This window comes from Grampus griseus (genome assembly GCF_964374135.1).
Source record: "Grampus griseus genome assembly, chromosome: 10".
NCBI lineage: Eukaryota > Metazoa > Chordata > Mammalia > Artiodactyla > Delphinidae > Grampus > Grampus griseus.
The window spans coordinates 45,770,631-45,792,925 of NC_139004.1; the positions used below are offsets into that span (position 1 = coordinate 45,770,631).

General features: G+C 35.1%; 1 protein-coding gene across 1 annotated transcript in view; it reads left to right on the top strand.

The window, feature by feature from the left end:
• The window catches only part of KHDRBS2 (KH RNA binding domain containing, signal transduction associated 2), a gene marked incomplete at both ends in the record, with an annotated part of 694,748 nt that overhangs the window by 623,177 nt on the left and 49,276 nt on the right, over nucleotides 1–22,295 (top strand). Inside the window, one exon of the mRNA XM_082664427.1 lies at nucleotides 2,768–2,850. Coding sequence (XP_082520553.1) covers nucleotides 2,768–2,850 — 83 coding nt within the window. The remainder of the gene's footprint in view (nucleotides 1–2,767; nucleotides 2,851–22,295) is intronic.

Sequence of the window (22,295 nt, forward strand, 5' to 3'; positions counted from 1 at the left end):
AAACTTGCTTGCCTCCTGTTGGAAGTTAGAGCTCTTGAGTCCTGAGTAGGACGTGGAGATGAATGAAGCTAAATTTTTCCAAACTTGGCAGAAGAACAATAGCCTGGGTGTTAGAAAAGAGACACGTGTGGCAAATATCATTAATTCCCCAGTTACAGACCCAGGTGGATGCCCAGGATAGAGAGCTGGGAACAGGCACTGCCAGTTGCAGCACTGAGAATTCTAACTGCATTGTTAACTCTTATTCTACCCGAGAGGAGATGAGACCTTGGGATGAGGATAGGATGCTGATACAAGGAAATCTCCTCTCCACACCCTAATAGTTATTAGAACGTATGTGTGGATATTTTATAGAATAGTTGGAAGATGAATTTATAGAATTCTCTCATTAGTAAAATAAAAAATAAGAGATATCACATAGGACATAAAGATAAAATTAATGCGCCAATCCAGAAGATCCAACATCTCACTAGTGAGAGTTCTAGAGAGTGAGAAGAAAAATGAAGCACTTCCCAGAACTGGAGAGTATAAGCTTCCAGATGGAGAGAGCTTATTAAGTACCCAGCACAAGGAATAAAAGGAAATGCACACACATGGGCACAACATTGGGAAATTTCAAAACATCAGGGAAAAATGTAAAAACATCTAGAAACGGAAAAAATAAAATGAGACAAAACAAAACTAGGTCACATACAAGTAGCAGGCATTCTCAAGACCACATGTATGTAATGATAGAAAACATTGAATCAAAGCCCTCAAAAAAATATCAAGAAAATAGTAAAGTGAATGAGCAATTACTAACTTTAGGAGAAACAAAAAGATATGAAAATAAAACAGAATTATACTAATCTATTTGGATCATTTATGAATAATAATTATTTATTACTCAGTAAGAAGGTAGACATTTACTAGTTAATGAAAAATTATGATGAAACTATATTAGGAAGACAGTTATAGGGAGACATATTGGGAGGAGTCTACAATAGAATTAAATCCTTCACAACATGAATTGCCAGTCAATAGAAAGACCACTAAAATTCATAAATCAAACAACATAAATTTAAACATATTACTTAATAACACAAAAATAAATGCTTAAATACTACTAAAATAATAGATAAAAATGCAAAATGAGAACTGGAAGTTGGAGAGGGACAAGACAAGTGGCTGCTGATTTTTGGACATAAACCTTTCAGTACTCTTTTAAAATAATCTCTATGCAATAGTTTCATATACAAAAATTAAGTTTAGATTAATTTTTTAAAACATCAATAGGAACTTAATTAGAACATTCAAAGATCAAATGGAGAAACTGTTCCATACTGCAGAGCAAAAATATGATGAAATGGAAATCATTAATGGAAAAATACAAGAAAATGAGGTTAGACAGAAAATCTCAAAATAACATTATATAACGGGTAAACCACATGTGGAAGTAATAAAGAAGTAACATTTTTAAAACTTCCTTAAGTTGATGAAAAATATTAGTCTTCAGATTAAATGGACTCAAAAGTCTTAGTCAAAATTAATATGGAAACTTTCACATCTGCACTTTTTTTCTCTTTAAATTTCTGAACACAATGAGAGAGACTTGAAAGCCTCCAGATTGAAATGGAATTACAGAATTGGTAGGGTGGGATGGAAGTACATTCCAAGGAAAGCGATACAGCAACAAAGATCCAGAAGCAGAAGAGCTAAAGGTTTTCTCAGAAGTTGAGAGTAATCAAGATGGATGGCTATGATTAAGAATAAAGTCAATGACCACAAAGGGAAATAAAACTAAATCAATGTTTTGCAATGTATAACTGGAGTGTATATTTGCTAGCTTGCTTGCACATTCTAGAATCACAAATCTGCATTAACTTTGTTAGCATGAATTTAGTCAGATAACTAAACCACCACACAACATAATTTTACTCATGAGATTTAAAAGCCATAGAACGCACAACTAAGTGAAAAGTCTTTATTTCATTCCTTTTCCTTCCTCTCTTCCTTCCTTTTCCCTTTTCTTTCTTTCTTCCTTCTTTTCTTCTTTACATTTTCCCTTTCCTTTTTTTCAAACAATAATTACTACATCTTCTTTACTGAGGAATCCAGATTTTAGTTACAATCCTAATTATGACTTTGATTATTATTAAGAAAGAAAAAAATCCCAGTAGGGTTGTAACAAATAGATTAGTGTCACCATTATGTTATCATAATTATTCTTATCTACTCATAGTTTTTCAAAAAATATATATTTTGAAATTTTAAAATTGTTTTCATTAGTATTGCTCAAAATTCTAAATAAATCCAGGAGTAGGTATTGCTACTTCAATGATATGCTGAGTTTAATTATTAAATATTAAAATCTGAGAGATGAAATTTTATTCAATGTTGTATGGAAATTGTTAATCTAGTAAAATATGATGCAGAGTAACCACACATAAAAACTAAATTAAGGTCACCTTATATAAAATCTCAATAATGGGCTTCCCTGGTGGCACAGTGGTTGAGAGTCCGCCTGCCGATGCAGGGGACGCGGGTTCGTGCCCCAGTCTGGGAAGACACCACATGCCACAGAGCGGCTGGGCCCATGAGCCATGGCCACTGAGCCTGCACGTCCGGAGCCTGTGCTCCACAACGGAAGAGGCCACAACAGTGAGAGGCCTGCATACTACAAAAAAAAAAAAAATAATAAAAGTGATATAAAATCTCATTAATCAAAAACAGATCATAGTTACTTAAATTGATTGCTAATCCATCTTTCTACCATTTTCTGCCTCAGGGTTATGATGATGGCTATGGGGGTGAATACGATGACCAGACATATGAGACTTATGACAATAGCTATGCCACCCAAGCACAAAGGTAAGGTATACATTGTTTAACACATCCTTCTCAGGATGACTTCTAATTCTGCTATTTTGTTTCTTGTATCTGAATATCAGTTACATTATGTGAAAGTTTCTAGCACTGGGTTTATTCATTGTCCTTCTGAATTATTCAGTTGCTTACTAGACTGTGAGATGTAAAATATAATAATCTTGCAATGGCTAATAATGAAATAGTAGTGTGTTCTTTTAAGACTAGATGATTATCATAACCAATCAACTCATTGAACAAGCTTTTATTTAATAAAAATATTGTTATTTTTAGATATTATTTTGGTGAATTCATAATTAAGATAACAATAAAAACAAAGCACTTGTTCAGTGTGGATTTTTTTCCCCAGAAACATAATTTTCATTTTTAAAACAAAAGATAGGGAAATGTTATTAGTGCTCTAAAAAGAAGAAAATTCTTTAAACATACTATGGAATCAAGAATTCCTTTCCTTTCTTAACTGTGATTTAAAAACTTCCAACAAACAAAAGTCCAGGAACAGACAGTATCACAGGCAAATTCTATCAAACATTTAGAGAACAGTTAACACCTATCCTTCTGAAACTATTCCAAAAAATCTCAGAGGAAGAAACACTCCCAAACTCATTCTGGAGGCCACCAAAACCAGACAAAGATACCACAAAAAAAGAAAATTACAGGCCAATATCACTGATGAACATAGATGTGAAAATCATCTACAAAATACTAGCAAAGCAAATCTAACAATACATTGAAAGAATCATATACCATGATCAAGTGGGTTATATCCCAGGAATGCAAAGAATCTTCAGTATACACAAATCAATCAATGTGATACACCATATTAACAAATTAAGGAATAAAAACCATATCATCATCTCAATAGATGCATAAAAAGCTTTTGACAAAATTCAACAACATTTATGATAATAACTCTCCAGAATGTGGGCATAGAGGGAACCTACCTCAACATAATAAATGCCATATATGACAAACCTACAGCTAACATCATACTCAATGGTGAAAAGCTGAAAGCATTTCCTCCAAGATCAGGAACAAGACAAGCATGTCCACCACTCTCACCACTTTTATTCAACATAGTTTTGGAAGTCCTAGCCCTGGCAATCAGAGAAGAAAAGGAAATAAAGGGAATCCAAACTGGAAAAGAAGTAAAACTATCACTGTTTGCAGATGACATGATCAGATATATAGAAAATCCTAAAGATGCTACCAGTAAACTAATAGAGCTCATCAATGAATTTGGTAATGTTGCAGGATACAAAATTAATACACAGAAATCTGTTGCATTTCTATACACTAAGAATGAAAGATCAGAAAGAGAAATTAAAGAAACAATCCCACTTATCATCACATCAAAAAGAATAAAATGCCTAGGAATAAACCTACCAAAGGAGGCAAAACACCTGTACTCAGAAAACTATAAGAGACTGATGAAAGAAATGGATGATGACACAAACAGATGGAAAGATATACCATGTCCTTGGATTGGAAGAATCAATACTAAAAGAAAAAATCTTAAAATTTGTATGGAGACACAAAAGACCTCAAATAGCCAAAGCAATCTTGAGAAAGAAAAATTGAGCTGGAGGAATCAGGTTGTGTGACTTCAGATTATAATACAAAGCTACAGTCATCAAAACAGGATAGTACTGACACAAAAACAGAAACATAGATCAATAGAACAGGATAGAAAGCCCAGAAATAAATCCACGCACCTATGGTCAATTGATCTACAACTAAGGAGGCAAGACTATGGAGAAAATGGAGAAAAGACAGTCTCTTCAGTAAATGGTGCTGGGAAAACTGAACAGCTACATGTAAAAGAATGAAATTAGAACCTTCTTTAACACCATACACAAAAATAAACTCAAAATGGGTCAAAGGCATAAATGTAAGACCAGATACTATAAAACTCTTAGAGGAAAATATAGGCAGAACACTATATGACATAAATCACAGCAATATCTTTGTCCATCTATTTCCTAGAGTAAGGGAAATAAAAACAAAAATAAACAAATGAAACTTAAAAGCTTTTACACAGCAAAAGAAACCATAAAAAAAATGAAACAACAACCCACAGAATGGGAGAAAATATTTGCAAACGAAGTGAGCAACAAAGAATTAATCTCCAAAATTTACAAACAGCTCACGCAGCTCAATATCAAAAAACAAACAACCCAATTAAAAAATGGGCAGAAGATCTAAATAGACATTTCTCCAAAGAAGACATACAAATGGCCAACAGGCAAATGAAAAGATGCTCAACATCACTAATTATTAGAGAAATTCATATCAAAACTACAATGAGGTATCACCTCACACAGATCAGAATGGCCATCATCAAAAAGTCTACAAACAATAAATGCTGGAGAGAGTGTGGAGAAAAGGGAACTCTCCTCCACTTGTGGTGGGAATGTAAATTGGTGAAGCCACTATACAGAACATTATGGAAGTTCCTTAAGAAACTAAAAATAGAGCTACCATACGATCCAGCAACACTCCTGGGCATATATCTAGAGAAAACCATGGTTTGAAAGGATACATGCAACACAATATTCATGGCAGCACTGTTTACAATAGCCAAGACATGGAATCAAACTAAATGTCCAACGACAGACAAATGGATAAAGAAGATGTGGCACATATATACAATGGAATATTACTCAGCCATAAAAAGAAATGAAATTGAGTTATTTGTAGTGAGGTGGATGGACATAGAGTCTGTCATACAGAGTGAAGTAAGTCAGAAAGAGAAAAACAAATACCATATGCTAACACATATATATGGAATCTAAGAAAAAAAAAAAGGTCAGGAAGAACCTAAGGGTAAGACAGGAATAAAGACACAGAACTACTAGAGAATGGACTAGAGGATATGGGGAGGGAGAAGTGTAAGCTGTGACAAAGTGAGAGAGTGGCATGGACATATATACACTACCAAACGTAAAATAGATAGCTAGTTGAAACATAGCACAGGGAGATCAGCTTGGTGCTTTGTTACCACCTAGAGGGGTGGGATAGGGAGGGTGGGAGGGTGGGAGACGCAAGAGGGAAGAGATATGGGAACGTGTGTATGTGTATAGCTGATTCACTTTGTTATAGAGCAGAAACCTAACACACCATTATAAAGCAATTATACTCCAATAAATAGGTTAAAAAATTTTTTAAGTGGTACAAACAAACTTATTTACAAAACAGAAACAGACTCACAGACTTAGAGAATGAACTTATGGTTACCAGGGGCACAGGTGGGAGGGACAAATTGGGAGGTTGGGGTTGACATGTATACACTGTTATATTTAAAATGGATAACCAACAAGGCTGTATAACACAGGGAACTCTGCTTAATATTCTGCAATAACCTAAATAAGAAAAGAATTTGAAAAAGAATATATATAAGTATATGTATAACTGAATCACTTTGCTGTACACCTAAAAATAACACAATGTTGTTAATCAATTCTACTCCAGTAGAAAATAAAAAAAATTTTTTAAGTGAACTACAAGCTCAATATATGAAATTTGGGAGGACACAAACATTCAGTCTATAAAAATCATATTTCTCCAAGCCCATCTTCCTCACTTTTGAGTTCAAACCACCTGCAATCCTTATATAGAAGCAAAATGTTTTCATAAAATATGGTATGAAGGTGGGGGAAGATCATCAAAGATAAAAGTGAATTACAAATGAAAAAAGCAAAAAAAAATTTCTTTCCTTTCTTAATGGATCTCAGAGATTATTGAATAAATTTATATAGGCTCAAAATTTGTGATACTAATGAATTTTTACTTTTTAAAATTTAGATTTATTGAAGTATAATTTACATATGGTACAATTTGCCCATTTAGGGTACAGTTGTATAAGTTTGGCCAATACAAACTATCATGTAACCACCACCAAAATTATGATATAGGACTACTTAATCAGCCCCAAATGTTTCCTTATTGCTCTTTAGACCTCCACCCCAGGCCCTGGGAACCATGGTTCACTTTTTGCCACTATAGTTTTGCCTTTTCTAGAATGTCATATAAGTAGAAACATTACAAAGTGTAGCATTTTCAGTCTGGCTTCTTATGCATTCCATATCTATTCATGTTGTTGTGTGTATTAGTATTCTGTTCCTTTTTATTATGGTGTAGCATTTCATTGTATGGATGTACCACAGTTTCCTCATTCACCAGTTGAAGGACATTTGAGTTATTCCTATATTTTGCTATTATGAATAAAGTTGGCATAAAACAAATACATCTTTAGAAAAATAAATTGCCTAAGTATTTTTTCTGAAAATAAGTTACATATTTCATAGGAAAGGAATCCATGTGATAATTAGTTAAATGATCTGCCCCTATATGTGATTCTCAGAAACCAATAGGACTAATTGTCACAAAAACAAAATCATAACATTGACCATTTACTGATCAACTTATTGGCACCCAAAGAGATATGAATGCATTAAGTAATATTTGGAGGAGAGAACTGGCAAAGAAAGAAACCACTTTAAGGTCATTATGGAGTGTAGGACATCTATACATCATATTGCATGAGTGTGAAATTTTCATGGCCTGGGGGACAGCATAGTGAAAGGGGTGAAAGGGAATTCTATTTAGGGAAACCACTCTAGACAATTAGAAAAAAAAAAAAAAACTCATGTGAACAGATACCTTTAAAGCTCAGCATAAATTCGGATATAATTATGGAAATGAACATTTTACTTTGAGTCTTTGGTTACTTTGTAGCAGGGTAAATAAAAAAGCCAAGAGCTTCTGCTCTCTTAACTGTTCCAGTTACATATTGGAACACAGCACAGCTACTTAGGATGCAGGAAAGTTTTGCGTCACATCACAGACACTAATAGAGTACAGTATGCAAATTGGCTATGTATTTAAAACATTTGTTAATATTTTCAATCAAATTTCTATCTCATCATTATATATTAGTGCATAAAAATAGTGATAATAAAGTTCTGTAACTTGCTTCAGAAACTATTTGGAAGAAACACAATTATCACACTCTACAAGCACTGCTAGAATAGAGTAAAATCATTTCTTGATGTAGCTTTAGAGCTACATTCAATTTGTAGAGATTTGGGAATAATTTTCTGAAAGTGAGGAATTTTCTGCATCTTTTTTCTGGTTAGATTTAATTGGGTTTGATTCACCCTAAGGAAAAATTGGGGATTACAATAACTTATCTTGAATATTTGAAAAGTGAATACTAGGATAATTGAACATAATTATGTATAAAATTTAATGGTGTTATAGAATAATCTGGAAAACACATTTTATCTTGATTTAATGAAGTATAATTTATATGTAAAAGTATATTTTCTATGCACTCTGCTACCTTCTCTTTTCCCTTTCTTATCCATTCAATTTTCTGTGACTAAATTCTTCCCATCCTCCTAAACCCACCTCAAAATCCAACTCTTCTGAAAGTCTTTCCTTAATCCTATATTTGTGAATAATCTGTTTCTACCCTGAATTCCAACAGCATCATATCTTTATTTCTCTACGGCACTTTATTTTTCTGTCTTGTGTTGGGATAATTTGTGTATTTGTCCCTTGTCAACCTTAACTTGCCCAGAATCCTAGTCTGATACACCCGCATGTCCCTCACAGCACCTAACATTGAGGCTTTCATAGCGTATGTGCTGAACAGATGATCATTGACTGCATGAATGTCAGACCTAATATGTACCTACATGATGGGGATAAAAAAATAAGAGCTTCATCACTCAAAGAGAATACAATATTCAGAATTTTATGTATCATTTTTACTGACAAAATATATATTTATTTCTGAGATATCTTAGTGCTAAAGCAGAAGGGATAAAGAAAGAACATCATGAAGTTAGTTACAACAATACTAATACTCTATATTATAATAATTATAAGATGCTATTTTGGTAAAAACATATACTCAATACTAGGATACGGTCTGGCATGCAAGAGGTTCTCAATATTTATTGAATAAATGAATAAAAAATAAATGAATGCATTATTGAATGAATGAAGTTAGCACTATTATTTCAGAAAACTCTGTGAGGAAAAATGTTTAAATATCATAGTGATTTGTAATAGAAATAGATAAAAACTGAGAAAATTTATTATATAATGAATTAAATATCTACTTTTAGATTACTTCTATTGATCCAATTATGACAACAGAAGATGTAAATAACAGTTTAGTTAAATAAGCACTTATTAAATGATTACTTGTGCCAGAGAGTATGCTCACCATACAGTCACAATACATATTTTTCAATTTTTAAATATATTTTAACATTTTCTCCTAATAATTTGTTGGTGGAGGAGTCATATATGCAAGCTGCATGTATGTTTAAATTAAGTAAAACAACTACTATAGAGTAATCAAGTATTAGGAATTAGAAGTGAAAGAAAGTTTATTTTCTACAAGAATCAGTATGGAATTTTTTCTTTTTCAAGTGGTGTTTCTTTAATTGGACTTTTTAAAGTATTATTTGGACTTATGGAGGGAAATGGAGAAAGCTTTTAAAGAAGTGAAATAAAGAGAAATATGTGAACATAAAACTTCTCCATCACTTACAAACAATGTATTATTTCAACATTAAAGTGGTCAAATCAGAAGATATACTGATTTAGAAACTTGAAGGTAAAACAATATGTTTTGTGTGACTTAGCAGAACTGAGATAAAAGGAAAAAGGTTTAGATAAAAGGGTCTTTAAATGACTAGTTTGTCAGCACAAGTGAATACAGAATTTGTGGAAATTATAAAGTAGGATCTGGCAGGTGCCTAAATGGAATAATTATTTCATCTTTAATAGAGAGTCTAAAGGAAGTTCACAAGGTAACAACCCTACAAAGGTTCACCTAGAGTTCAGAAACTATAACAACTTTAATTAATCCCCAGTTGTCTTGTAAGGTGTTGATAGTTGTGGAAAATTTCAAATGGATCAGAAAAGGGACTTTGCTGAAAATTCCTTAGGAGGCAGCTCAACTAAATGACACATTAAAGACTGGTAAAGATGACAATGATATGAGGTGTCTCTGACCATCTTTTTCTCTTGCTCTGTGTCTATGAGGAGAAAAAGTAATGAAATAGACTGATGAGTTTATTATGCAACTTTCAAATTGCAGGGCAGTCTTTGGCTTATGACAAGTTACATCCTGTGATCAACACCTTTAATTGGACCAAATATTAAATTCGGTTCATGTTCTGATATCCTATTTTTTTATGTACTGCTCAAAGTCATTAACATTTTCAGAGATCAATCTTCTAAAATCACATAAATTCTCAAGTCTTTACCAACAAATTGTTTCTTTTCAATGCAAGACTCTATACCAATCCAAATCATAAACGTAGAAAAAAGTGACTTTCATGTACTTAAAGACAAATAATAATATTGCAAATGAAAGTCAAAAGACCAATTCTGATCTTTGATTCTTACAGGATTTTAACTTGGATGTGAAATATTAAGAATTTGTAATTTTCCAATTTAAATTTCTAACTGCAGATTTGTAATAGACAAATATCAAAAAGGAAGGCTTCACTTTCCTGGAAGCATGAATCAGGTGTGTGACTCACACAACCTGGAAAATAATCCTCTCTTCTGTATGTTAATGGAGGAATGTGCTAGGGGGAGGAAAGATAAAGGTCCTTCTGTATATAAGGCAGTAGTTCCCAAAGTTTTCTAGAATGAAAACTCTCTTGGAATATCTGTAATTGTCAGGGTCTACACAGCAGGTGAAAAATGAAACTCTTAAATTAGGATAATTTGAAGAGAGTTTAATAATGGAACTCTTTTCAGAGTATAAGGAAACCACAAGGGAAAATGTAGTGCACAGGGCTAGTATCCCTGGGGCAATGTGTTTATCACCAAAAACTAGGAATGGAAGGAAGATAGAAAGCTGTCAAAGAGACCTTCTGACAGAGAAAGAGGCCTCTCCTTTGAAAGAGAATGGTAGCGGAGGCCAGCCCACAAAGAGGAATCTCAGGAGTTAATACCCCGACCTCACTTTTTTCCCATTGGCTGAACCCATTAGGAGGCAAAGGACAAGAAACTGAGTAGATGGAGTTGCCATTAGTCATTCCAGGTATAGAGCAGGCTGGAGAGAAGTGTGGAAGTGGGAAGGCAAATGGAAAGAGGTCCTGCACAACATCCAAAATAATTATCAAACCTCAGTGACCAGTCATTGTACATATTAGTGTCAGTTGCTTGAAGATATAAAAAATGACATACATTTGCTATGGAAACAGCAGTGCTTTTAAATTAATTTGTATTTCATTAATGAGAAAGCATTTATAATAAAAAAGTTACAATATACATGAACATATAAATATATATTTTTGAAGAGATAGCTTCTTGGACACCCTGACATAAATTAGGTCCTTGAGGGTCAGAGCCCCCACAGCGGGAAACACTGCTCTGTTGTTCAGAGGCTGCTTGGCCCTAATGATTTCATGGTAACTAGCATTAGTTTTGTGCTGGCCGCTATGCTAATTGTTTAGGATATTTATCTCATTTAATCCTTGCAATAACATTTGAGGCAGAGAAAAATTGAAGCTTAAAAATATTAAATGACTTTCTCATGTTCATTCAAGTAGTAAACATTGGCTTCAAAATCACATTTGTTAATTCCAGAGGCCTCAGACTTCAAGACTAATAAATACTGTCTGAAAAATCTAAATAGATTTATTCATTCAACAGACTTGTTATATACCTGAACAATCCAGAGGGAATATAATATAATATAATGTAATAAGAATGTAGTGAGTTATATGCATGCTTTTCAAAGGTCTCTGACCAAATGATACATCTAGGCAGGAAAACAAAAAAAGAAATTACTTAACTATTTATTTTAGGTGATAAGTTTAATGTGAGCCCTTGTATTTGATACTAAGAGTCTACAAAAACAATTCTAATGTAAACTTACATATAAGGCACTGCAGTTACCCAGTAATTTAATAATAGTTGTAATATAACATCTTGTCCTATTCATTTAAGTGTCACAAGTTGCTATAAAGTGATTCACCCTCATTTCGTGATTCAATTCTCTTATGCCTCAAGCTATAGTCAATGATGAGATTGAATTTGCAGATGGTTATTGGATGTGAGATATTTTCCCATAGTTAATCTACTAGTTCAGTTTGTGACTTTCTCACACATCCACAGACCTCTGCACAAATAGTGGATTTGGTATTATTTGAAGATAACTTAACAGAGTGGGAATTCAGCTCTTGATGCACACTATTCTTTTTTTATTCTCATTTGACATACTTATTTTAAGTATCTAAGTTAACTTTTAGTTTTAGAAAGAAACAATGTGTTTCTTCAAATTATTCATTAGGCGTTCATTGTATTTGTTGATTCTTTGTTAATTTAAAGTTAATTTTGATGACATCTTAACTGCTTGCCTAAATAGTCAACTTGTATTTAAAAATATATATTAAGGGGAGACCTTCAAGATGGTTGAGGAGTAAGAGGTGGAGATCACTTTTCTTCCCACAAATACATCAGAAATACATCTACATGTGGAACAAATCCTACAGAACACTTACTGAATGCTGACAGAAGACCTCAGGCTTCCCAAAAGGAAAGAAACTGCCCATGTACCTGGGTAGGGCAAAAGAAAAAACAGAGACAAAAGAATAGGGATGGGACCTGCACCTCTGGGAGGAAGCTGTGAAGGAGGAAAAATTTCCACACACTAGGAAGCCCCTTCACTGATGGAGATGGGGGGGTGGTGGAGGGGAAGCTTCAGAGCCACAGAGGACAGTGCAGCAACAGGGGTGCAAAGAGCAAAGTGGAGAGATTCCCGCACATAGGATCGGTGCTGACCAGCATTCACGAGCCTGAGAGGCTTGTCTGCTCACCTACCAGGGCAGGTGGGGGCTGGGAGCTGGGGATCTGGCTTCGGAGGTCAGATCCCAGGGAGAGGACTGGGGTTGGCTGCATGAACACAGCCTGAAGGGGGCTAGTGCACCACATGTAGCTGAGGGGGAGTCCAGGAAAAAGTCTGGAACTGCCTAACAGGCAAAAGACCATTGTTTCAGGGTGCACAAGGAGAGGGGATTCAGAGCACTGCCTAAACTAGCTCCAGAGACAGACGGGAGCTGCGGCTACCAGTACAGACATCAGAGACAGGCATGAAATGCTAAGGCTGCAGCTGCAGCCACCAAGAAGCCTGTGTGCAAGCACAGGTCACTACCCACACCTCCCCTCCTGGGAGCCTGTGCAGCCCGCCACCATCAGGGTCCCGTGATCCAGGGAAAACTTCCCCGGCAGAACACACAGTGCACCTCAGGCTGTTGCAATGTCACACTGGCTTGTGCCACAGCAGGCTAGCCCTGCATTCCATACCCCTCCTTCCCCGTGGGGTGTGAGTGACCCAGAGCCCCCTAATCAACTGCTCCTTCAAATGTGTCCTGTCTGGGTGGGAACAGACACCCTCAGGTGACCTACATGCAGAGGCGGGGCCAAATCAAAAGCTGAACCACAGGAGGTGTGTGAACAGAGAAGAGAAAGGGAAATTTCTCCCAGCAGCCTCAGAAGCAGTGGATTAAATCTCCACAATCAACTTAATGTACTCTGCATCTCTGGAATACCTGAATAGACAACGAATCATCCAAAAATCAAGATGGTGGATTCTGGGAGCAACTGTAGACTTGGGGTTTGCTTTCTGCACGGAATTTGTTCTGGTTTTATGTTTATCTTAGTTTAGTATTTAGAGTTTATTATCATTGGTAGATTTCTTTATTGATTTGTTTTCTCTCTTCCTTTTATATATATATAGAGAGATATATACATTTCATTCCTTTTTCTATTTTTTGTGAGTGTTTATCTGTCTGCTTCTTTGTGGGATTTTGTCTGTATAGCTTTGCTTTAGCATTTGTCCTAGGGTGCTCTCTGTACATTTTTTGTTGTTTTTTTTTTTTTTTTTGCTTTAGTAAATTTTTTAGCACTTGTTATCACTGGTGGATTTGTTTACTGGTTTGGTTGCTCTCTTTCTTTACTTTTTTTTTAATTTTTAATAATTTTTTAATTTTTATAAGTTTATTTTACTTTATTTTATTTATTTTTTCTTTTTCTACCTTTCCTTCTGAGGCATGTGGCTAACAGTGTCTTGGTACTCCAGCCAGGTGTCAGGCCTGTGCCTCTGAGGTGCAAGAGCCAAGTTCAGACATTGGTCCACCAGAGACCTCCTGACTCCATGAAATATCAAATGGCAAAAGGTCCCCCAGAGACCTCCATCTCAACATTAAGACCCAGCTCACTCAATGACCAGCAAGCTATAATGCTGGACACCCTATACCAAACAACTAGCAAGACAGGAGCACAACCACACCCATTAACAGAGGGGCTGCCTAAAATCATAATAAGTCCACAGACACCCCAAAACATACCACCAAACGTGGACCTGCCCACCAGAAAGACAAGATCCAGCCTCATCCACCAGAACGCAGGCACCAGTCCCCTCAACCAGGAAACCTACAGAACTTACTGAGCCAACCGTAGCCACTGGGGGCAGACACCAAAAACAATGGGAACTGTGAACCTGCAGCCTGTGAAAAGGAGACCCCAAACACAGTAAGTTAAGCAAAAAGAGATGAGTAAGAAACACACAGCAGATGAAGGAGCAAGGTAAAAACCCATCACACTAAACAAATGAAGAGTAAATAGGCAGTCTACCTGACAAAGAATTCAGAGTAATGATAGTAAAGATGATCCAAATCTTGAAAACAGAATGAAGAAAATACAAGAAACATTTAACAAGGACCTAGAAGAACTAAAGAGCAAACAAACAATGATGAACAACACAATAAAAGAAATTAAAAATTATCTAGAAGGAGTCAATAGCAGAATAACTGAGGCAGATGAATGGATAAGTGACCTGGAAGATAAAATAGTGGAAATAACTACCACAGGGCAGAATAAAGAAATAAGAAGGAAAAGAATTGACTACAGTATCAGAGACTTCTGGGACTACATTAAATACACTAACATTTGAATTACAGGGGTCCCAGAAGAAGAGAAAAAAGGAAAGGAACTGAGAAAATATTTGAAGAGATTATAGTTAAAACTTCCCTAATATGGGAAAGGAAATAGTCAATCAAGTCCAGGAAGCACAGAGAGTACCATACAGGATAAATCCAAGGAGAAACATGCCAAGACACATATTAATCAAACTATCAAAAATTAAACACAAAGAAAAAATAGCAAAAGCACCAGGGAAAAACAACAAATAACATACAAGGGAATCCTCATAAGGTTAACAGTTGATATTTCAGCAGGAAACTCTGCAAGCCAGAAGGGAGTGACAGGACATATTTAAAGTGATGAAAGGGAACAAGCTACAACCAAGATTACTATACCCAGCAAGAATCTCATTCAGATTCAATGGAGAAATAAAAACCTTTAGAGACAAGGAAAAGCTAAGAGAATTCAGCACCACAAAACCAACTTTACAACAAATGCTAAAGGAACTCCTCTAGGCAGGAAACACAAGAGAAGTCAAAGACTTACAATAACAAACCCAAAACAATTAAGAAAATGGTAATAGGAACATACATATCGATAACTACTTTAACTGTAAATGGATTAAATGCTCCAAGCAAAAGACATAGACTGGCTGGATGGATACAAAAACAAGACCCATATTTATTCTGTCTACAAGAGACCCACTTGACACACTGAAAGGGAGGGGATGGAAAAAAATATTCCATGCTAAAGAAATCAAAGAAAGCTGGAGTACCAATTCTCATATCATACAAAATAGATTTAAAATAAAGACTATTACAAGAGACAAAGAAGGACACTACATAATGATCAAGGGATCAATCCAAGATGAAGATATCACACTTGTAAATATTTATCCACCCAGCATACGACCACCTCAATACATAAGGCAAATGCTAACAGCCATAAAGGGAAATTGACAGTAATACAATCATAGTAGGGCACTTTAATACCCCGCTTTCAACAATGGACAGATCATCCAAAATGAAAAGAAATAGGAAACACAAGCTTTAAATGACACATTAAACAAGATGGACTTCATTGATATTTATATGACATTCCATCTAAAAACAAGAAAATATACTTTCTTCTCAAGTGCTCATGGAACATTCTCCAGGATAGATGATCATATCTTGGGTCACAAATCAAGCCTTTGAAAATTTAAGAAAATTGAAATTGTATCAAGTATCTTTTCTGACCACAATGCTATGGGTCTAGATAAAATTATAGGAAAATATCTGTAAAGAATACAATCAAATGGAGGCTAAACAATACACTACTAAATAATCAAGAGATCACTGAAGAAATAAAGAGGAAATCAAAAGATGTCTAGAAACAAATGACAATGAAAACACAACAACTCAAAACCTATGGGATGCAGCAAAAGCACTTCTAAAAGGGAAGTTTATAGCAATACAATCCTACCTCAAGAAACAAGAAACATCTCAAATAGACAACCTAGACTTACACCTAAAGCAACTAGAGAAAGAAGGACAATAAATCCTGAAGTTAGCAAAAGGAAAGAAATCATAAAAAGCAGATCAGAAATAAATGAAACAGAAATGAAAGAAACAAAAACAAAGATCAAAAAAATTAAAAGCTGGCTCTTTGAGAAGATAAACAAAATTGATAAACCATCAGCCAGACTCATCAAGAAAAACAGGGAGAAGACATATCAATAGAATTAGAAATGAAAAAGGAGAAGTAAAAACTGACACTGCAGAAATACAAAGGATCATGACAGATTACTACAAGAAATTATATGCCAATAAAATGGACAATATGGAAGACATGGACAAATTCTTAGAAAAGCACAAACTTCCAAGACTGAACCAGGAAGAAATAGAAAATATAAACAGATCAATCACAAGCACTGAAATTGAGACTGTGATTAAAAATAGTTCAACAAACAAAAGCCTAGGACCAGATAGCTTCAAAGGCAAATTCTATCATACATTTAGTGAAGCTCAACACCTATCCTTCTCAAACTCTTCCGAAATATACAAGGGAGAGCAATACTCCCAAACTCCTTCTATAAGGCCAACATCACCCTGATATGAAAACCAGACAAAGATGCCACGAAGAAAGAAAACTACAGGTCAATATCACTGATGAACATAGATGCAAAACTCCTCAACAAAATACTAGCAAACAGAATCCAACAGCACATTAAAAGGATCATACACCATGATCAAGAGGGGTTTATCTCAGGAATACAAGGATTCTTCAGTATACAGAAATCAATCAATGTGATGCACATATTAACAAATTGAAGGAGAAAAACCATATGATCATGTCAATAGATGCAGAACAAGCTTTTGACACAATTCAACACCATTTATGATAAAAACCCTACAGAAAGTAGGCATAGAGGGAACCTACCTCAACAAAATAAAGGCCATATATGACAAATCGACAGCCAACATCATCCTCAATGGTGAAAAACTGAAACCATTTCCTCTAAGATCAGGAACAAGACAAGGTTGCCGACTCTCACTATTAATATTCATCATAGTTTTGAAGTTTTAGCTACAGCAATCAGAGAAGAAAAAGAAATAAAAGTAATCCAAATTGGAAAAGAAGAAGTAAAGTGGCACTGTTTGCAGATGACATGATACTACTATATAGAGAGAATGCTAAACTTGCTACCAGAAAACTACTAGAGCTAATCAATGAATCTGGTAAACTAGCAGGATACAAAATTCATGAACAGAAATCTCTTGCATTCCTATACCCTAATGATGAAAAATCTGAAAGAGAAATTAAGGAAACTCCTATTTACCATTGCAGCCAAAAGAATAAAATACCTAGGAATAAACCTACTTAAGGAGACAAAAGACCTGTATGCAGGAAGCTATAAGACACTAAAGAAAGAAATTTAAGATGATACAAACAGATGGAGAGACTTACCATGTTCTAGGATTGGAAGAATCAACATTGTGAAAATGACTATACTACCCAAAGCAATCTACAGATTCAGTGCAATCCCTATCAAACTACCAATGGCATTTTTCACAGAACTAGAACAAAAAATTTCACAATTTGTATGGAAACACAAAAGACCCCTAATAGCCAAAGCAATCTTGTGAAAGAAAGACAGAGCTGGAGGAATCAGGCCCCCAGACTTCAGACTATACTACAAAGCTACAGTATTCAAAACAGTATGGTACTGGCACAAAAACAGATGGATAGGTCAATGGAACAGGATAGAAAGCCCAGAGATAATCGCAGGCACATATGGTCACTTCATTTTTGATAAAAGAGGCAAGAATGTACAATGGAGAAAAGACACCCTCTTTAATAACTGGTGCTGGGAAAACTGGACAGCTACGTGTAAAAGAATGAAATTAGAACACTCCCTAACACCATACACAAAAGTAAACTCAAAATGGATTAAAGACCTAAATTTAAGGCCAGACACTGTAAAACTCTTAGAGGAAAACATAGGCAGAACACTCTATGATGTGAATCACAGCAAGATCCTTTTTGACCCACCTCCTAGAGAAATGGAAATAAAACCAAAAATTAACAAATGGGACCTAATGAAACTTAAAAGTTTTTGCACAGCAAAGGAAAACATAAACAAGATGAAAAGACAACCCTCAGAATGGTAAAACATATTTGCAAATGAAGCAACTGACAAAAGATTAATCTCCAGAATGGATAAAGAAGATGTGGCACACATATACAATGCAATATTACCCAGCCATAAACAGAAACGAAATTGAGTTATTTGTAGTGAGGTGGATGGACCTAGAGTCTGTCATACTGAGTGAAGTAAGTCAGAAAGAAAAAAACAACTACCGTATGCTAATGCACATCTATGGAATCTAAAAAAAAAAAAAAGTAATAATGCTTCTGTTGAACCTAGGGGCAGGACAGGAATAAAAATGCAGACATAGAAAATGGACTTGAGGACATGGGGAGTGGGAAGGGTAAGCTGGAATGAAGTGATAAAGTGGCAGGAGATATATACACTATCCAATGTAAAATAGATAACTAGTGGGAAGCAGCCCCAGAGTCGCATAGCTGCATAGAACGGGGAGGTCAGCTCTGTGCTTTGTGACCACTTAGATGAGTGGGTTAGGGAGGGTGAAAGGGAGATGCAAGAGGGAGAAGATATGGGGTTATATCTATATGTATAGCTGATTCACTCTGTTATAAACAGAAACTAAGACACCATTGTAAAACAATTATACTCCAATAAAGATGTTAAAAATAAATAAGTAAAAAATAAAAATATACATTAAAGTACGTTTTGTAAGACTCTAATAAGAAGAGTTAGAAAAATCATTTTCCCTGATCTTTTGAACGACAAGTTGCCAATAGAACTTAAGGGAGACTTCCCTGGTGGTCCAGTGGTTAAGACTTCACCTTCCAATGCAGGGAGTGCAGGTACCGTCCCTGATTGGGGAGCTTAGATCCCACATACCTCGCAGCAAAAAACCAAAACATAAAGCAGAAGCAATATTGTAACAAATTCGATAAAGAATTTTTTAATACATTAAAAAAAGAACTTAAAGAAGTGTCCAGTTAGTAACTGAAACCTGCTCAATTATTTACTGAGATCAGGACATGACAGCATTTCTCCTCAGTAAATTCGTTTAGATCTGTAGACACCCCTCAACAGGAAACAGGAAAGTATTAGGCAAATCACATACAATCAGAGCTTCAGAAATGGGTAGTGTTAGATCACCTTAGACTCTTGAAGGACCTGACATGTTGCAAAAGGCCTAGTGTTAAGGCAAGTTAAAGACCCCAACATGAAGTTTAGTTCCACCAAAAGAAAGAAATATATTTAACAGATAGTTAATCAACATACTTAAGGGTCATGAATGTTCATGAATGTATGTAACTATCAAGGTATTAAAATAAGCCTGTGGTAAACTGGAAAGTGTGTGCCCTGCCTAAAGCAACTATCTTCTGCTCAACTTTAGGATATTGTAGCCATGTAGTCCACATTCGGTAAAGGGCCTAGTAGTGTTCTTTTTTTTCCCCCAAAGAAAATCTGGAAATCTAGCTTTTCTTGTTACTATTCCTACATAGCAAACCACCTCAAAACCAAGTGGTACAAGTTAACCATCTTTATTATGCTTGAGGATTTTGTGCATCAGGAATGTTAACAAGGCACAATAGGCGTGACCTTTTCTACTTTCCTATGTCTGGGGCCTCAGCCGGGAAGTCTAAAAAGGTAAGGTTAATTCAATGGCTGGGAGCTGGAATCATCTGGAGGTTCTTCTCCTAGCAGTTGATGCAAGATGTCAGTTGATATCTTAATTGGAACTGCTGTTTGGAATACTCATGCTTAGTGCTCTCCATGTCACGTAGTCTTCCTCATAGCATGGCAGCTCAGAGCAGCATATATAAGTATTCCAAAGAACAAAATAGAAGTTACATTGCCTTTTATGACTTAGCCTCATCCTTGTTTGTTACTTGTTAGTTACAAGCAAGTCACAAGTCCAGCCAGATTCAAGAGAAGGGGTGTTAGCCATCACCATACAATGGTTACTGGCATGGTTCAAGGATGAAAAATTTTATTGTGGACATTTTCAGAAAATATAGCTTGACACATCATGTTTTCCTAATTTTTACATGCTGGCAACTAATGTTTTTAAATTAAACACTTTAGAGACTAGTGTTAAGTAGCCATGGCCATTTTTTCTAAATTCTGCTCTATGCCAAATAATCAAGATAGAGAAGAAGTCATATCCAGAAAATGCTTCCAAGGGCACAGTAACACGGAGTCCTTCAAAACGGCTAACTGAGAGCAGTATATGGTCTGTTCACAGATGTTCTAAAATCCAGGAGTGGTCTATTTGGAGACGATTAGGGAAGATAGACATGCAAATAAATGCATAGCATGTAATGAATACTATGCTAGAAGGATGTGCCAGAGGATTTGAGAGTACGTAGGAGGCCATCTAACTGTAGGGTTAAGAAAAAGTACCAAAAGTCTTCTCAGAAGAACTGATGCCAAGCTGTCATTTAACCAGGGAAATAAATTTTATTCAGGCAAGGTTATCCTTGTGTGCAAAGACAAAGAAATGAAAATATGATTTATTAGTAAAGGATCACATGTCCTTCAGGTGAGATTATAAAATAGTTGGGAGTGGCAGGGCATTTAGCTAATATGATAGAAAGGGAACAGGAAAGCCTGGATATGGCACATAGAAATAAGAAAAGAATGGTATTTGGTTAGAATTTGGGTTTGTCATCAAATCTAGAAGTTAGTCAACTTTGGAGAAAATTATGATCATCCTTTTTCCACATCAGGCTGATTTGGTCATTTACGGTCAGTAGGTTCTCCATTTGTTGCTATTTTGCCCCTTTCCTGAAAAACATTTGTGTTCTTTCATTGCTTTATTTGGTTTCTTAGTCAATTTGCACTTAAAAGAAAACGAAAACAAAAACCTTCCAGGTCTTGATCTTTTGCACTTTCACACTAGTAATGAAAGAAGGGAGATATTTCTCTTGTAATACCATGGTCAAGATAAAAAAATGTGGATCTGTGAACTTTGTTATAGGGTGGGAACACCAAAAACAAAACACTTTTGATCCTGGGAAGACTTCAGAAAAGGGAATAGAATTTATCTCAGATGAACGTGAAATAGAGTTAAAATAAGATATAGATATTATTCATTTTTCATAATTAGTATAGTATTTGCAATATCTTATTTTACTGTTTCATTAAATGTGTTTATTAAGGACTTGCTGTTTTCTAGGTGCTGGAAGTAGAATAGTAAACAATTTGGTGCATCTAAATACAGGTTCACAATCCTATAGTTGCAATTCTGTGAACCAGATGTTTCATATTCAGAATTGTTTGTATTTTAAAAAGGCAATACAGTGCATGTACTATATATTGCATATCACCCCCAGTGACATCTAGGCCAAAAATATATTATTGTATTGAAATATGAATAACTAAACTTAGCAGGATATAAATGGCTCTAAATAGATTCTTATTTTAGGTCAGAATTTTGTTACTTAATGATTTCACACACCCAATTAAAGAAAAAAATTTTGATGTCAAAGCTCTTGGATTTAGAATTCAAGTGTAATTGTGGACTTGTATTCTTATATTGTATAATATTTAGTAATATTGAATTATAGGAGATGTGGCAAAGAGGCAAGAGAAGAGTCCGAAGGGCTAGTCAAGGAACACTTGACCATTTCTAAAGATAGTAAGACTCTAATAATAATAATAATAATAGCCACAATACAGAGAAGTTGCTATGTGCAGATGCCTCTATTAGGTACTGCATAAATATTAGTGAATGAGGTGGATAGTTTTATCTTCATGTTGTAAATAAACTAAGACTCAGAATGTTTACCTTTCCCAGGACTTTATAGTTTAATAGTCAAAAGATCCAAGTTTTGAACTGATTCCTGTTCAATTCCAAAGACTGGACCCTTATTCTAATGCCATA